This window comes from Bos mutus, chromosome 6 (assembly GCF_027580195.1).
Source record: "Bos mutus isolate GX-2022 chromosome 6, NWIPB_WYAK_1.1, whole genome shotgun sequence".
Lineage (NCBI taxonomy): Eukaryota > Metazoa > Chordata > Mammalia > Artiodactyla > Bovidae > Bos > Bos mutus.
Window position 1 is genome coordinate 60,899,593 of NC_091622.1, and position 19,398 is coordinate 60,918,990.

The 19,398-nt window shown below is 36.4% G+C and overlaps 1 protein-coding gene across 1 annotated transcript in view; it reads left to right on the forward strand.

The window, feature by feature from the left end:
* Positions 1-19,398, forward strand: part of SLC30A9 (solute carrier family 30 member 9) — an 88,182-nt gene that overhangs the window by 59,033 nt on the left and 9,751 nt on the right. The window contains exons 12-17 of the mRNA XM_070372336.1: positions 2,660-2,699; positions 3,636-3,707; positions 4,258-4,365; positions 7,068-7,233; positions 15,082-15,211; positions 17,965-18,078. Of these exons, the coding sequence (XP_070228437.1) occupies positions 2,660-2,699; positions 3,636-3,707; positions 4,258-4,365; positions 7,068-7,233; positions 15,082-15,211; positions 17,965-18,078 (630 nt within the window). The remainder of the gene's footprint in view (positions 1-2,659; positions 2,700-3,635; positions 3,708-4,257; positions 4,366-7,067; positions 7,234-15,081; positions 15,212-17,964; positions 18,079-19,398) is intronic.

Consider the following 19,398-nt stretch of genomic DNA (forward strand, 5'->3'; position numbering starts at 1 on the left):
TGTTCTTGCCTGGAGAATCCCAGGGATGCGGGAGCCTGGTGGGCTGCCATCTATGGGGTCACACAGAGTCGGACATGACTGAAGTGACTTAGCAGCAGCAGCGGGTACCAGCATCACCTTGCACTGGTATCCGCTGGCCTTCATAGGTACCTAAAGCTGTCTTTTTTCTTCTCATGGGAACTTCTTGGAGATTACCCTGCTTGGCAGCTGTGACCATAGCTCCCTTGAGAAGTGCAAAGTGGTCATGTGGCACCCCTGTCAGCTTTTGTATCTCATGGTGTAGTTCCAGACTATTTCTGCTGATGTTGCCAGTAAGATTCAGTGGAAGGAGCCTAAAATTGAGATAGGAAAACCTGTATTCTAGTTCTTATTTCAATAACCTTTCCATATACTCAAGCAAATCACGTAGCTTTGGGAAATGTTAGCTTTCCTTAACAGGATGAGGAGAAAGTTGAAGTGGGTTCAAATTTTTTAAACCTCTATTTCAGGGAAGGCTGGGGTTCCAAAAATTCTATATTTGAATTTTTAAATTTCATATAAAATTTATCATTTGAATTTCATATAAAACTTTTTTAAAATCTGTTATTTCTTTCTGTATGTCTTGGACTAAAGCACAAAGGTGTTCTTGATAGTTCAGTTCAGTCGCTCAGTCATGTCTGACTCTTTGTGACCCCATGAACTGCAGCACGCCAGGCCTCCCTGTCCATCACCAACTCCCAGAGTTTACCCAAACTCATGTCCATTGAGTCGGTGATGCCATCCAACCATCTCATCATCTGTTGTCCCCTTCTCCTCCTGCCCTCAATCTTTCCCAGCATCAGGGTCTTTTCAAATGAATCAGCTCTCCACATCAGGTGGCCAAAGTATTGGAGTTTCAGCTTCAACATCAGGCCCTCCAATGAACACCCAGGACTGATCTCCTTTAGGATGGACTGGTTGGATCTCCTTGCAGTCCAAGGGATTCTCAACAGTCTTCTCCAACACCGCAGTTCAAAAGCATCAATTGTTCGGCGCTCAGCTTTCTTTTATAGTCCCAACTCTTACATCCATACATGCCTCCTGGAAAAAACATGGCTTTGACTAGACAGACCTTTGTTAGAAAAGTAATGTCTCTTCTTTTTAATATATTATCTAGGTTGGCCATAACTTTCCTTCCAAGGAGTAATCGTCTTTTAATTTCATCGCTGCAGTCACCATCTGCAGTGATTTTGGAGCCCCAAAAAATAAAGTCTGTCACTGTTTGCATTGTTCTCCCATCTATTTGCCATGAAGTGATGGGACCAGATGCCATGATCTTAGTTTTCTGAATGTTGAGTTTCAAGCCACCTTTTTGACTCTCCTCTTGCACTTTGATCAAGAGGCTCTTTAGTTCTTCTTCACTTTCTGCCATAAGGGTAGTGTCATCTGCGTATCTGAGGTTATAGATATTTCTCCTGTCAATCTTGATACCAGCTTGTGCTTCATCCAGTCCTGCATTTTGCATGATGTACTCTGCACATAAGTTAAATAAGCAGGGTAATAATATACAGCCTTGATGTACTCCTTTCCCAATTTGGAACCAGTCCGCTGTTCCATGTCCAGTTCTAACTGTTGCTTCCTGACCTGCATACAGATTTCTAATGAAGCAGGTCAGGTAGAGTGGTAGTCCCATCTCTTTCAGAATTTTCCACAGTTTATTGTGATCCACACAATCAAAGGCTTTGGCATAGTCAATAAAGCAGAAATAGATGTTTTTCTGGAACTCTCTTGCTTTTTTGATGATCCAGCAGATGTTGGCAATTGGATCTCTGGTTCCTCTGCCATTTCTAAAATCAGCTTGAATATTTGGAAGTTCGCGGTTCACATATTGCTGAAGCCTGGCTTGGGGAATTTTGAGCATTACTTTACTAGCATATGAGATGAGTGCAATTGTGTGGTAGTTTGAGCATTCTTTGGCATTGCCTTTCTTTGGGATTGGAATGAAAACTGACCTTTTCCAGTCCTGTGGCCACTGCTGAGTTCAAATTTGTTGACGTATTGAGTGCAGCACTTTCACAGCATCATCTTTTAGGATTTGAAATAGCTCAACTGGGAATTCCATCACCTCCACTAGCTTTGTTCTTAGTGATACCTCTTGATATCTTTATCTAATTCAAGAGTGTCTGGGCTTGTAAGGAAAATGGTATTGTCTTCCTCCCCCAAATTGATTACTGTGTATAACTGCTGATCCATCTGAATCAGGACCGAGAAAGAATTCTCTTGGTACTGGGCGTCCAAAGAAAATTAAGACATAACTGGGTATGGTTGTGGATCATACTGTATCCACAACCCTAGATTTCAAATGTTTGTGTTCATTTTGAAGTTCAAAAACTTTTTTTACCAGTTAAGTAATAATTCTTTTATATCATGAATTAACTTAGGTCATGGTATAACATTCTACTGTGTGTGTATATATTACTCTTCCAGGTATTAAAAAATGAGATGGTCATCAAATTTTAACTCTTGTTTCTTCTTATGAAGACACCATGTGTCTCATTGTCCTCACTTGAACTATTTCCCATCAAAATCCTTATCTGATTAGGATTGAATTGATGTTTCCTTCCATTAAGCTTATGCATGGACTGTTATAATTCTTTAGTGAAATATTAACTTATGCTTTATTTTAATATTTATTTCCTAGGCATACTGTATTTTAGCGGGATCATTAGTATCTGAAGGAGGTACGTACTATCCCAGAATTTTGTTATTCTTAATAATCTATACTCCATTTTTGTAGTTTGCTATTAATAATAAGTTCTCTTGGTTAAAGAAAACTGTAGAAATAAGAATAAAGTTTTGTCTCCTTTGAGGGAGGAAATTCTTTGTATAATGTACTATGTTGATTCCTGTAATGGATGAGGCCAAATTTGGAAAAGCTTTTTTTGTTCTTGTTCTTAAGTATCAGAACATTTGAAATGGAGTATAAATACATAACTATATAGTGAGTTTTTAACAATCAGGCTTTAGTAATGTTAACCTGGGAAGACTGTCCCTTTTTGCAGAACAAGTATTTTTAAGCTCAGAACATTTTAAATGGAGTATAAATACATAACTATATAGCGAGTTTTTAAGAATCAGGCTTTAGTAATGTTAACCTGGGAAGGCTGTCCCTTTTTGCAGAACAAGTATTTTTAAGTTTTTGAAAGTTTCAGCTATAGAAGTAATATGACAGAGAAGTGCTAGTACCATGCATGAAACTGCCTTATCTGCTGCTCTACTTATAGTATGTTTACTTTTGAAACATTGTCGTTTTCTATGCATTATCACTTCATCTTTGACAGTCTTGTAAAATGTTGATAATACCACCTGCCTCAAAAGGTTGGGAGTCTCAAAAATGATTGTGCTTAGTGTGGTACCCGACAACTAATCGTTTTCTAATAAATTAAGGCTGTTGTGATGGTAATGATATTTAAATTATGGTAGCTAAAAATATGGGATTCATTTTATTATAATGATTAACTGGGGTTCTTGATAATGGCTAGTTTAATATAGAACTTTTCCTATTGACAGCTCTTAGCATTAAAGCATTGTGCCTATTTATTTATCTTTTGAGATGCCATCTTTAAAGTTTGGAGGCATGAAGTTTCTTCCATCTGATATGAGTGCTTTTCTTTCAGCAACACTTCTTGTTGCTGTAAATGAGCTTCGTAGGAGTGCTCGGGCCAAAGGAATGTCATTTTACAAGTATGGTATGTACTTTAGAAATGTAGGTGTATTATATCATCATCGTTATTTGCCTAAAATCACCGAGTACTGTTGCTTTGTTCCACATAGATGTGTACAAAATATATCTCAGTGTCTTCCCTATGGCTCTTATATATTAGCTCTTTTAAAAAGAAAAATGTAGTGTAATTTGAATAGGAGTGCTTTATATTTGGATATTTCTGTGTATGCTTACGTAACTTGAGAAAGTAATTTGACTTTACATATCAGTTATTGTTACCATTTAAATCAAGTAACTATATTTATATTGAACAGTTTTAAAAGTCAGGATCTTATACATTAAAAAAATTTTTTTTAATGGCCATTGGGCACAACTTATGGGATTTAAGTTCCCCAGCAAGGGATTTAACCTGGGCCATAGCAGTGAAAGCCTATAATCCTAACCACTAGGCCACTAGGGAACTCCCTTTTAATTCAAATTAAATTAAGTTAAATTAATGGACATTTTATGTTACCTGAAAACATCAAATTAAGATTTCAAAATTTTCTTTTCTTGTCTCTACCCCAATGACTAAGTAATGGAAAGTCGTGATCCTAGTACAAATGTTATATTACTGGAGGATACTGCAGCTGTGTTGGGAGTGACAATAGCAGCCACTTGTATGGGCCTTACCTCCATAACAGGTAAATATTTCTCGGATTATGGGTGATTTATTTGTACTACTTAAATAATCCTTTAATATGTGGGAATTTTCCTTCTTTATCATTGAAAAAGTTTAAATCAATAGATTGTTAAATGTGAATTTCATACTAACTGTTTGTATAAGACAAATAAGATAGTAAAAGTATTCAGATTTCTGAGTTAGAAATTTCTCTTAGAAATAAAGAAAGCTGCTAATAGAGCATTTCTATAATGCTCTAAACCTTTCTAGCTGTGACTTAGTAAATCACACAACTATTCAGAGCTTTTAAGTTCTTTATGTGTAGATATTGGTGATACTTGTCCTAGTGACCTTACAGGTTTGAGATAATATACGACAGAGAACTTTAATAAACTCTAAAGTTTAAAATAAATATACATTGTGGCTCATTCATTTGTCTTTCTCCACTGTTAGTGCCAATAATAACTGCTTTTGCTTTCCTGTTTCCTTGATTCTTTAGTTGCTTCCATCCTTATTCTGGCAGCTAGTTAAATGTTTTGAAGGCCAGTGCAGCACAGGTGAATAAGACAGATAAACCATTTTATTTTTATTTTCTAAAATAAATGAACCAATTATTATGAAGAAACTAAATTTCTGAGGTTGGAATTCTCTTGGAATGGTATTTCCATTCTTTCCTGTTTGTCCTAGCATATTTAAAATAATTTTAGGTAATGAGCTTCCACCGTTCTGCAGTATTAACATAGTCTGAAGTATGAATAGATTTTTCTCATTTTGAATGTGCATATTGAGACTAAACCATCATTTTCTGATTTTCACTGTGATCCAAAATATTCCTAAATGTTTTGATTGTTTTTCTAGTTGACCTTACCATTTTAGACACTTTTTAGACATAAATACGGAGAAGGCAATGGTGACCCACTCCAGTACTCTTGCCTGGAAAATCCCATGGACAGAGGAGCCTGGTAGGCTGCAGTCCATGGGGTCGCTGAGTCGGACACAACTGAGCGACTTCACTTTCACTTTTCACTTTCATGCACTGGAGAAGGAAATGGCAACCCACTCCAGTGTTCTTGCCTGGAGAATCCCAGGGACAGGGGAGCCTGGTGGGCTGCCGTCTCTGGGGTCGCACAGAGTCGGACACGACTGAAGCGACTCTGCAGCAGCAGCAGCAGCAGCAGACATAAATAATTTCTTAGCAAAATGTAAGGCTTAAGGAAAGTATGACTTGATGAATAGGTCAACTTTTAATAGAGGGGTAGGATGGGATCAGAGGTGGGAGGGAGGTTCATGAGGGAGGGCATATTTACACTTATGGCTAATTCATGTTATTGTATGGCAGAAACCAATACAACATTGTAAAGCAATTTTCCTCCAGTTAAAAATAAATTTAAAAAAAAACGAGGTTGAAAAAAAATCAAGATAAAGATCTCGTTCTACCAAGTATGTATTATTAAAGTTTCACCTTAATTTTTATTTAATTACTTAAGTCATTTACATTAAATGACATGCCAGGAAATAAAATATTTTCCAGCTAATAATTCTGTTCATTTTTATTGTCATTCAGTTATTAAAAATGTATATTTGAAAGTAAAAATAATTAAGTTTAGATTTCTAAAGAAGAACAGTATTTGATTTGAAACTCTATAATTACAAACTTCCTAATGGATTATGTTTTACAAATGGATCATATTTGTATACTTTAGTAGTACAAAATAAGTCATCCCTTTTTAGTGTTATATTTTGACCATATGTTAATAAAACTAATGTAAATTGAGATTTTTTTTTTTAGTAAAACATGCATATTTTATCAAGCATTAAGGTAGTTAAATTTAATACTGACATTTGATCTATGGAATAAATGCTTAATTATAAAAACCTTGTGTGTAAAATTTATTATAAAGATTTAAAGTATAATATTTATTGATACATTCATAGGTAATAAGTCAACTCTTACAGGTTCTGGAAGAGAATAAAGCCCTAACAGCCTAAGGCAAACTTTACAATCAGAATCATCTGGAGGGATTGGGAAGGCATAGAATGCTAGGCCCCTGCTGCAGATTTCTGGTTTGGAAGGTCTTGAGCGAGACCTGAGAATTTGCATCACTGCCACGTTATCCAGTGATGCTGCGGCTGCTGCCGGTCATAGGACTGCATTTTGAGAACCACTGCTTTAAGGTAGCCGTTAGATGCAAATGAACTTCCATTTGCTTTCTGCTTTCTTTTTGTGTATCTAAGAATGTTACTACCTATGTTATCATTCTTGGTTGAAAGAGATAAAAGTGCCTCAAACGTATTTTTTTATATGGCTTAAATCTTTCACAGAATCTTTATAAGACAAAACACAAAAATTTTTTTTAGCTGTTGATCCTACAATTATTTTGTCAACTAGGAAAAGTGCTACCAACATATCAAAAAAGAAATGGACTCTATTACTTTCGTATATATATCTTGTCTCTAATTTGAAAATGCTCTGAACCCTAACCCATGTAACCAGGTGCAAGTAATGGATCATAAGTAATTAAACTGCATAATACTCTTTATGTAATATGCAGCAAGTTGTAGCATTCTTATTTTGTAGAATAGTAAAACTATTAGGAGAAAGTCATTAAAGGAATTAGGAATGAATTTCAGGTCCCTTGATTTACTAATTCAGGTTCTTTGCTCCCTAAAGCTCATTGAAATGGAACATGTTAATTTACTGACTTCTTATGTGCTTTTATTTAGGCAACCCACTGTATGACAGCCTCGGTTCTTTGGGTGTGGGCACCCTATTAGGCGTGGTCTCAGCATTCCTCATCTACACTAACACGGAAGCACTCTTAGGGCGATCCATCCAGCCAGAACAAGTACAACGGCTTACTGAGCTCCTGGAGAACGATCCGTCAGTAAGGTCAGCTTATTCCAGTGATGCTGTTAAAGTTTAGAGAAATAGAAATGCTTGTTTTATAAGTTCTTCCAAAAGAGGTTTTGAATCCTTAGCCTTCAGAACTTTTTCATCTATTACTTTGCAGCATTGCAACCTTACAAGAAAGCAAGTGAAAGCATTTAGCAAACTCCCTGAATTTCCTTTTAAATTTTTTATATCTTTAATTTTTCTAAAAATAAGAAACAGTTAGATCATATAATGGGAACAGAAGTTTGCTAAGTATTTGCCTCTTCAATGTGGAACCACTTATATGAAATCTTCGTATTTATATTTGCCTTATATTTATAATTACAAATTGAATATGTATTTTTAAAAATTTATTTGACTACACTGGGTCTTAGTTACAGCATGTCAGGTCTAGTTCCCAGACCAGAACTGAACCTGGGACCCCTGCATTGGGAGCTTGGAGTCTTAGCCGCTGGACCACCAGGGAAGTCCCCACAAATTGAATACATTGAACCTAAAAGATTTTTATTCATTGGGATATGACTACCAAATTGAATATAATTTATACTTTTTTTAGTATAAACATCTTATTTTAGCTTATTTTAAATGTTTTTCCTTATAATCTTTATCATTAAATGATAAAGAGTTGAAGATTTAATAGATAATCAGAAGAGATAAAGTGTTCTAATAGAACTTAGTGAACTTAAGCAGTAGTATAGTTTCAGAGTGAAGGGAAAGGAACAATCCTTTAAAATTCTAATTTTCTACTAATCTACACACACACACACACATATTTAACTCTAAGAATGTGTTTTTCTTGTGTTATAATTAAAATCTTTTTAATTAAAAGTTATAATTAAAAAGTTATAATTAAAAGTTCAGTCTTTTAAGAATGACCTCTGTATCTACATCACTAAAACAAATGAGTATGTGATTACTATATTTATATTCTAAGCCCTACATGTTTATTCTTAAAAAGTAGTTACCTGCTAGATCAAGATTAGAAGTTGAGCATTTTTAGAATCAATACTAGGCTTAGTGACTTCATGTGAGATTCTCCATGTTAATATCCTTTTCTTGTGATTTCTTTTGTGATTTCTTTTTCTACTTTTAGTATCATGGTAGTATTGACTTTATAAAATGAGTTTGGAAGTGTTTCCTCTCCTCCTCTTCTAATTTTTTAATGAGTTTGTAAAAAAACTTGTTATAATTTCTTCTTTAAATGTTTGGTGCAATTCAGCAGTGATGCCATCTGGGGATGGGCTTTCTGCTTGGTTAGTTTTTGATTACTTGCTCTATCTCTTTACACATTTATTCGGATTGTCTGTTTCATCTTGTGTCAGTTTCAGCAGTTTGTGTCTTTCTAGAAATTTGTCCATTACTTTGAAGTTATCTAATTTGTTGGTACAGCTGTTCGTGGTTTTCCTTTGTATTTCTTTAGGATTGGTAGTAATGTCTCCTCTTTCATTTCTGATTCTGCTAATTTAAGTGTTGGTTTTTTTTTTTCCTTGGTCAGTCCAGCTAAAGATTTATCAATTTTGTTGATCTTTTCAGAGGACTAGCTTTTGGTTTAATTGATTTTCTGTAGTTTTTTCTATTTCTTGAATCCTGGTCTAATCTATATTATTTCTGTCCTTCTGCTTGGTTTACGTTTAGTATTGATTTAGGTTTGCTCTTGTTTCAGTGCCTTAAGATGATACGTTACGTTTTTTATCTGATACCCATCTTCTTTTCTTAATATAGGCTTTTACAGTTATAAATTTCCTTCTAAGTACTGCTTTCACTTCATCCTATAAATTGTATTATGTTATGTCTTCGTTTTCATTTACTTCAAAGTATTTTCTAATTTCACTTTAGATTTCTTCTTTGACCATTGGTTGGTTAGTAGTGTGTGGTTTAATTTCTCAACTGTCTTCATTAATTCTTATTTCATTCCATTGTGGTTGTCAAGCACTCTTTTTATTATTTCTGTCCTTTTGAATTTACTGAGCTTTATTTTATAGCCTAACATGATCTATCCTGGATAATGTTCCATGTGTACTTGAGGATGTTTATTCTGCTATTGTAAGGAGTGTTGTGTAGATGTCTATTAGATTTGGTTGGTTTATACTGCTCAAGTTTTCTGTTTCCTTATTGATCCTCTTGCCTCATTGTTTTCTCCATTAGTGAAAGTAGAATATTGAAGTTGCCTGTTATTGTTGTTGAATTGCCCATTTCTCCTTTCATTTCTGTCAGTTTTTACTTCATGTATTTTGGCACCCATTTGTTAGGAATAATGTGTTTATAATTTGTATATGTTGTTTATAATTAAACTCTAGGGAAGAACTGTAAAAGGAAAGATGGTGACAAATTTGAAATTTCCTGAAAAGTGCTACACTCAATATGTCAGCAAATTTGGAAAACTCAGCAGTGGCCACAGGACTGGAAAAGGTCTGTTTCATTCCAATCCTAAAGAAAGGCAGTGCCAAAGAATGCTCAAACTACCACACAATTGCACTCATCTCATGCTAGTAAAGTAATGCTCAAAATTCTCCAAGCCGGGCTTCAGCAATATGTGAACCGTGAACTTCCAGATGTTCAAGCTGGATTTAGAAAAGGCACAGGAGCCAGAGATCCAATTGCCAACATCCACTGGATCATGGAAAAAGCAAGAGAGTTCCAGAAAACATCTATTTCTGCTTTATTGACTATGCCAAAGCCTTTGACTGTGTGGATCACGATAAACTGGGAAATTCTGAAAGAGATGGGAATACCAGATCGACCACCTGACCTGCCTCTTGAGAAACCTGTATGCAGGTCAGGAAGCAACAGTTAGAACTGGACATGGAACAACAGACTGGTTCCAAATAGGAAAAGGAGTAAGTACATCAAGGCTGTATATTGTCACCCTGCTTATTTAACTTATATGCAGAGTACATCATGAGAAAGGCTGGCCTGGAAGAAGCACAAGCTGGAATCAAGATTGCCGGGAGAACTATCAATAACTTCAGATATGCAGATGATATCATCCTTATGGCAGAAAGTGAAGAACTAAAGAGCCTCTTGATCAAAGTGAAAGAGGAGAGTGGAAAAAGTTGGCTTAAAGCTCAACATTCAGAAAACTAAGCTCATGGCATCTGGTCCCATCACTTCATGGCAAATAGATGGGGAAACAGTGGCAGACTTTATTTTTGGGGGCTCCAAAATCACTGCAGATAGTGATTGCAGCCATGAAATTAAAAGGCGCTTACTCCTTGGAAGGAAAGTTATGACCAACCTAGACAGCATATTAAAAAGCAGAGACATTACTTTGCCAACAAAGGTCTGTCTAGTCACAGCCCTGGTTTTTCCAGGAGTCATGTATGGATGTGAGAGTTGGACTATAAAAGAAAGCTGAGCGCTGAAGAATTGATGCTTTTGAACTGTGGTGTTGGAGAAGACTCTTGAGAGTCCCTTGGACTGCAAGGAGATCCAACCAGTCCATCCTAAAGGAGATCAGTCCTAGGTGTTCATTGGAGGGCCTGATGTTGAAGCTGAAACTCCAATACTTTGGCCACCTGATGTGGAGAGCTGATTCATTTGAAAAGACCCTGATGCTGGGAAAGATTGAGGGCGGGAAGAGAAGGGGACGACAGAGGATGAGATGGTTGGATGGCATCATCTACACAATGGACATGGGTTTGGGTGGACTCCTGGAGTTCGTGATGGACAGGGAGGCCTGGCGTGCTGTGGTTCATGGGGTCGCAAAGAGTCAGAGACGACTGAGTGACTGAACTGAACTGAACTGAAATAGTGAAGATCTATATATTAAATTGTTGGAAAAATAAATGTTAGTTATTTCAGAAAGTTTATACAGTTTTTAAAGCAATGTATTAGTTACCTTTATTGGTCTGTGACAAATTACCCCAAAACTTTGTGATTTAATACATCATTTATTACCTCACAGCTTCTATGGGTCAGGAATCTGAGCACAGTTTACCTGGGTCTCCACTCCAGGGTTTCTCACATATTGCAGTTAAGGTATTGACTGAGACTTCAGTCATCTCCTGGGGAAGGATCAGCTTCTAAGCTTACTCCCACAATTATCAACAGAATTTAGTTCCCTTCCCATGTGGAACTCTCCAACATGGCAGTTTGCTTAATCAAAGTATGCAAATAGAGAAGACAATAGATATTGAGTGTGGACAAGATAAAAGTCACAGATCAGTCACCTGATCTTGAAATGACACCTCATCATCTTGCCATATTCTTTGGTTAGGAGCAAATCACCAGGGGTAGCCTGCATTGAAAGAGACAGGGTTATACAAGGGCCTGAACACAAGAGGAGAGGATCGCTGGAACCATGATAAACACTGCCTATCACAGTTTTCTATCTGCAGTTAAGATATATAAATTAACTAAGAGTATAAGGGGAAAGTATATCAATATTTTTAACTGCTATTTAATTTTAGTCAAGTCATGAGTATTTTAAATCATTTGTTAAGACTGAGTTAGATACACTTTTCTAAAATGAATAAATTATATAGCCTCTTACAAATCTGGACAAGTTCTGTTTCAATTTGGACATATATAACTTTATAAATATTCAGCCACTAATTCTTATTTTCATCTATAAATCTATATTCATATGGATAAAGAATTTTAGACTCCATAGTAACTTGCTTAAGATCTCTCAGGCAGATGTTTTAAGAGTACTTGGTGCCTCATTTAGGCTTGTTTTCCCAGTAGAAAATCTCAATGTCCTTAGAATTCAGAGGGGTTTTAGTTTTCTTATGTATCCTGTAAACAAAAGATATTATAGTGATTACCATAAAAAGAAGGGAATTTATCAATAGTGTTCCGGGGAAGATTGATGCCTAGGATTAGGGCAGGAAGGATAAAAATCAGTTATGCTTGAGCGTCTGCTTCCTTTTCTGGGAGGCAGAATGGTATAACGGGAAGGCCACTAGGTTTGGATATCGAAAGATCTGGGGTGAGGCCTGGCTCTCCTGTTGACTAGATAAATTACCTTAGGTCTCTCATATCCCTCTGGGATTCTTTTATCTATAAATTAAACATGCCATCTTAATCTACTTTGCAAATGTCATTGATTAAAAGCCTGCTGTGTAAGTGGTGCCATATTAAACATTTTATGTATCTTGGTTCATTATTTCCCACATCCATCCTGTTCAATTCAGTTCAGTCTCTCAGTCGGGTCTGACTCTCTGCAACTCCGTGAACCACAGCACGCTAGGCCTCCCTGTCCATCACCAACTCCCGGAGTTTACACAAACTCATGTCCATTGAGTCGGTGATGTCATCCAACCATCTCATCCTCTGTTGTCCCCTTCCCCTCCTGCTCACAGTCTTCCCCAGAATCAGGGTCTTTTCAAATGAGTCAGCTCTTCACATCAGGTGGCCAAGTATTGGAGTTTCAGCTTCAACATCAGGCCCTCCAATGAACACCCAGGACTGATCTCCTTTAGGATGGACTGGTTGGATCTCCTTGCAGTCCAAGGGACTCTCAAGAGTCTTCTCCAACACCACAGTTCAAAAGCATCAATTCTACTATGCTCAGCTTTCTTTATAGTCCAACTCTCACATCCATACATGACTCCTGGAAAAACCATGGCTTTGACTAGACGGACCTTTGTTGGCAAAGTAATGTCTCTGCTTTTTAATATGCTGTCTAGGTTGGTCATAACTTTCCTTCCAAGGAGTAAGCATCTTTTAATTTCATGGCTGCAATCACCATCTGTGGTGATTTTGGAGCCCAGAAAAATAAAGTCAGCCACTGTTTGCCCATCTATTTGCCATAAAGTAATGGGGCCAGATGCCATGATCTTAGTTTTCTGAATGTCGAGCTTTAAGCCAACTTTTTCACTCTCCTCTTTCACTTTCATCAAGAAGCTCTTTAGTTCTTCTTCACTTTCTACCATAAGGGTGGTATCATCTGCATATCTGAAATTATTGATATTTCTCCCGGCAGTCTTGATTCCAGCTTGTGCTTCTTCCAGCCCAGCCTTTCTCATGATGTACTCTGCATATAAGTTAAATAAGCAGGGTGACAATATACAGCCTTGATGTACTTACTCCTTTTCCTATTTGGAACCAGTCTGTTGTTCCATGTCCAGTTCTAACTGTTGCTTCCTGACCTGCATACAGGTTTCTCAAGAGGCAGGTCAGGTGGTCGGTCTGGTATTCCCATCTCTTTCAGAATTTTCCACAGTTTATTGTGATCCACACAGTCAAAGGCTTTGGCATAGTCAATAAAGCAGAAATAGATGTTTTCTGGAACTCTCTTGCTTTTTCCATGATCCAGTGGATGTTGGCAATTGGATCTCTGGCTCCTCTGCCTTTTCTAAATCCAGCTTGAACATCTGGAAGTTCACGGTTCACGTATTGCTGAAGCCCGGCTTGGAGAATTGTGAGCATTACTTTACTAGCATGTGAGATGAGTGCAATTGTGTGGTAGTTTGAGCATTCTTTGGCACTGCCTTTCTTTGGGATTGGAATGAAAACGGACCTTTTCCAGTCCTGTGGCCACTGCTGAGTTTTCCAAATTTTCTGACATACTGAGTGTGGCACTTTCACAGCATCATCTCTCAGAGTTTGAAATAGCTCAACTGGAACTCCATCACCTCCACTAGCTTTGTTCGTAGTGATGCTTTCTAAGGCCCACTTGACTTCACATCCCGGGATGTCTGGCTCTAGGTCAGTGATCACACCATCGTGATTATCTGGGTCATGAAGATCTTTTTTGTACAGTTCTTCTATGTATTCTTGACACCTCTATCTTCTGCTTCTGATAAGTCCCTACAATTTCTGTCCTTTGTTGAGCCCATGTTTGCATGAAATGTTCCCTTGGTATCTCTAATTTTCTTGAAGAGATCTCTAATCTTTCCCATTCTATTGTTTCCCTCTATTTGTTTGCATTGATCGCTGAGGAAGGCTTTCTTATCTCTCCTTTCTATTCTTTGGAACTCTTCATTCAAACAGGTATATTGTTCCTTTCCTCCTTTCCTTTTCGCTTCTCTTCTTTCCACAGCTATTTGTAAGGACTCCTCAGACAGCCATTTTGCTTTTTTGCATTTCTTTTTCTTGGTGATGGTCTTGATCCCTGTCTCCTGTATAACGTCACAAACTATGTATAACATCCATAGTTCATCATGCACTCTATCTATCAGATCTAGTCCCTTGAATCTATTTCTCACTTCCACTGTATAATCGTAAGGGGTTTGATTTACGTCATACCTCAATGGTCTAGTGGTTTTCCCCACTTTCTTCAATTTAAGTGAATTTGGCAATAAGGAGTTCATGATCTGATCCAGAGTCAGCTCCCTCTCTTGCTTTTGCTGACTGTATAGAGCTTCTCCATCTTTGCATGCAAAGAATATAATATATCTGATTTTGGTGTTGGCCATCTGGTGATGTCCATGTGTAGAGTCTTCTCTTGTGTTGTTGTAAGAGGGTGTTTGCTATGACCAGTGCATTTTCTTGGCAAAACTCTATAATCCGTCCTGTTAGGTAGTTATTATTAAGCTCATTCTAATACAGTACTTCTGAGCATTGTGTGAAAAAGGAGCTATTGAAAAAAAGATTATGAGATAAAATGACAGTATTGTAAAAAGCAATTTAGAGTTGATTTTTTAATCTACAAACTATGTGATTAATGTATATTAAAATTACCGTAAAATAGTATTGTTTGCACCTTTGTATGGCATTATATCAAAAAAAAAAAAAACTTAACGAGCAATTTTTTGGAAAATGGTAGGTGGTTAATGGTGAGCACTCTGGAAGCCATCTTAGTCCATTTTCATCACTGGTGGAAAAAAAAGAATTCTAGACTTTTGCCACTAAAAAGTTTGTGTGTGTGTATAAATTTGTATGCATTGTTATTGATTACAGGGCAATTCATGATGTTAAAGCCACAGACCTGGGATTAGGGAAAGTGAGATTTAAGGCAGAAGTAGATTTCGATGGACGAGTTGTTACAAGATCGTATTTGGAAAAACAAGATTTTGACCAAATGCTACAAGTAAGTTTATGTATTTTAAAATTTTTTTTCTAATATAGCCAAGGGTTGAAGAGTTACTTCCTGAGTAAATAAAATAAAAGCTTTTCTTTGTAAGTCTTAAAGTCACTTCAAGTTTCAGCTTCTTAGGGCTCTAAAATTTGACAAAGACCTTTTTACTTAGTGTAAGAGTGTTTCAAAGGAGACAGCAGAAAAGGTAATTTATTATTAAAGTGCTTGTTGGTGCCACACATTTTATATATGTTATTTTATTTACTCTCAACAACCTGTGAGGTGAAGAATTAATATTTTCATTTTTATTTTATTTATTTTTAATAATTCGTATTTATTTAATTTAGGTGTAGTGGGTCTTCATTGCTGTGTGGGCTTTCCTCCTGTTGCAGCATCAGGGTCTACTCTAGTTGTGGTGCGTGGGCTTCTGATTGTGGTGGCTTCTCTTACGGAGCACGGACTCTAAGGTGTGTGGTCTTTGGCTGTTGGAGCAAGTGGCTCAGTAATTGCAGCTCCTGGGCTCCAAAGTGAAGTGAAGTCGCTCAGTCATGTCCGACTCTTTGCGACCCTGTGGACTGTAGCCTACCAGGCTCCTCCGTCCATGGGATTCTCCAGGCAAGAATACTGGAGAGGGTTGCCATTTCCTTCTCCAGGTGATCTTCCCAACCCAGGGATTGAACCTGGGTCTCCGCATTGCAGGCAGACGCTTTAACCTCTGAGCCACCAGGGAAGCCCAAAGCACAGGCTTAATAGTTGCGGCCCAAGGGCCTAGTTGTTCCATGTCATGTGGGATCCTCCTGGACCAAGGATCAAACCCATATCTCTTGCTTTGGCAGGCAGATTCTTTACCACTGAGCCACAAAGGAAGCCCCTTAATTTTTATATATAGGCAAATTCAGACACAGAAAGATTAGATAACTTGCCTAAATTTCAGAGCCATAATATGGAGTCAGATATTCATTTAGATATCTGTATCTCCAGAATCCATGCTTTTTTATTAGGAGTACTTTAAAAGAAAATTTATAGACGATAGTATAATGAATAGAGCAGAGGTTGCTGGTGCTGCTAAGTCGCTTCAGTCGTGTCCGACTCTGTGCGACCCCATAGACGGCAGCCCACCAGGCTCCGCCATCCCTGGGATTCTCCAGGCAAGAACACTGGAGCGGGTTGCCATTTCCTTCTCCAATGCATGAAAGTGAAAAGTGAAAGGAAAGTCGCTCAGTCGTGTCATTCTGATAGTGACCCCATGGACTGCAGCCCACCAGGCTCCTCCATCCATGGGATTTTCCAGGCACGAGTACTGGAGTGGGGTGCATTGCCTTCTCTGAGAGCAGAGGTTACCACTTGCCTTTGTCTAATATTAACATTTACAATACTGTATTTGCTTAAGATTGTAAAAAACGAAAAGAAATCATTACAAAAATAGTTATAGTCCTTGTTTCTCCTTCTAGATCTCATTCTCTTTTTTCCATTCCAAGAACTAACAATTATCTTGAATTTAGTACTTGTCATTTCCATTCAGATTTTTATATTTTTCAAGATATTTTTCTTAGCACAAGATAGAATAACATTTTAGATGTTTGAAAATTGTTATAAATGGTATAATATGATTATCTATATAATTTGTTTAGCAGTGTGTTTTATGGTAATATATACCCTATTAATTTACTTTTACTTGCTATATAGTATTTCATTGTATAAATGAACATACTGCAGTTTATTTATCCAGTCCCCATTTGATGGGAAATTATATTGGCCCCAGTGTTAAACTATTGGAAACAACACTACGATGGCATTTTTATACATGTTTCCTTGTTTGCATGTGCAAAACTTTAGGGCACATGTGCAAGAAATTTAGGGCATTATTATATAGCTCGATTTAAAATATGTGAGCAATGGGCTGAACATATCTTCAGCTTCCTTAGATATTGGCAAATTGTTCTCCAAAGTATGTCAGTTTAACTTCCATCATCAATGTAGCAAAGTTTCTATTGCTACATCTTCAGTAGACTGTATTGACAGAGTTTTAAAAATTTTGTCATTATGATAGATATAAAATACTATCCTGTTGATTTAGTTGATATTTCCGTGATAGTAGTAAGGATAATAAGCATAGAAATTTATTGACCATTGGAATTTCCTCTACTTACTTCATTGTTAATTTACTTTCTCTTATTTTGACAGATTTGTAAATGTTTTATTTTTAATACGCTGAGTACTAATCGTTCCTCAGTTACGTATATGTGGATAACTTCCTAGTTTGTAACTTATCATTCCACTTTGTTGTTTTACAGAAGATTTAATGCAGTTTTTAATTTTATGTCAAATTTGAAATGCTTTTTATTATCTTGATTGAGAAACCTTTCTGTATCCCATTATCATAAAATATTCTTTTCTTCTAAAAATTTTATGGTTTACTTTTATACCTTTGGTTTTCAGTCCACTTGGAATTATTTATTAGTTTAAGGGATTTAGGCTTTTTTTCCTATTAAAAAATAATTTTCTCAGCACTACTTACTGATTTGTCCATTCATTTCTCACTGATTTTGCAGTATTACCTCTGTGGGTCATTGTATTCAATTTTTCTGAGATTGATTTTTTTTTTTTTTTAGAAATAGATGGTCCATTGCTTATGGCTTGAAAGTTTTCCATATTTCATAAAACTCAATGGTATTTGTTATAATTTTTAGAAGAAATTATCAATGTATGACTATGATTTTTTTTAAGAATTTATTTTGTTTTTATCCTATCATTTTCTTTTATAGGAAATTCAAGAAGTGAAGACTCCTGAAGAACTAGAGACCTTTATGCTTAAACATGGAGAAAATATTATTGATACTTTAGGAGCTGAAGTAGATAGACTTGAGAAGGAACTGAAAGTAAGATATATTCATAATAATAATATGCTAACAGTGTCACCTATTTTTTGAATATTTATCTATGTCAGGCACTTTGCTAATTGCATTACTTGTGTGCTTTTATCTTCTCAGTAACCTCATAACGTATCAGTAGTTACGGTCAACAAAATGACCAGGTTAGAGAAGTTAGATAATATACTCAAGGAAACAGGGGACTTGGGATTTGAACCTTTATTGTTTAGTTTAAGATTCAGTATTTTTAACCCCTGTTCTATACTGATTGCTTAGTTTCTAAAATAGTCAGAGGTTTGTCTTTAAGAAGTGGTCTCTAATATTTTTAGAGAAAGGTAAAGGGGAAACCTTAGATTCTGTTCAAAAGTTTAAAGAAAGTGACTTTAAGTATATACATTTTTCTTTAATCTGTCTGACATTAATTTATATTTTCTGTTTGTTTCTGTTCAGTTGGATAGCATTACAACCTATCGTTTTTTTAACTAAAATATTACGTAACCAGACTGCCTTTAAAAATACCTCTGTGTTCTGAAATTGTCGTTTGTTGACGTTGGAGTTCTAATCGTTTGCAGTGAAGAAAACTTGTAAATGATTGTTAACATCTATAGCTTGTTGAAGGCAGTGAATTTTCTTCAGTTGATGTTGATCAATCTTTAATATTGTTAAAAGTTGATGAGGAATGACAAATTGAAGGGAAACATTTTTATCACTATTTTACTATCTTTTAGAATCTACGTATGTGATCAAAGCCCTTCAAAAAAAGATGATTTTGTTAATGTATTTGTTTTAATTTTGATGATTTTGTTAATGTTAATATTATAGTTCATGAGCTCTATCAGGCATGATTTTCAGAACTTCTGGATGAGTAATTGTCACGTATTTTGATATTAGGATTCTACTGTCTTAAATATTATTGAGGACTTGAGCTTTTTTTGGTAGGTTATATTTATTGATACTTAGCAAATTATAAATTACAATTGAGAAATTCAAGAATATTTATTCACTTAAAACGGAAAAGGCAATGGCACCCCACTCCAGTACTCTTGCCTGGAAAATCCCATGGATGGAGGAGCCTGGTAGGCTGCAGTCCATGGGGTTGCGAAGAGTTGGACACGACTGAGCGACTTCCATTTCACTTTTCACTTTCATGCATTGGAGAAGGAAATGGCAACCCACTCCAGTGTTCTTGCCTGGAGAATCCCAGGGACGGGGGAGCCTGGTGGGCTGCCGTCTATGGGGTCGCAGAGTCGGACACAACTGAAGCGACTTAGCAGCAGCAGCATTCACTTAAAAAGCTAAATTGTTATATTCTCTTTTAATATTATATCA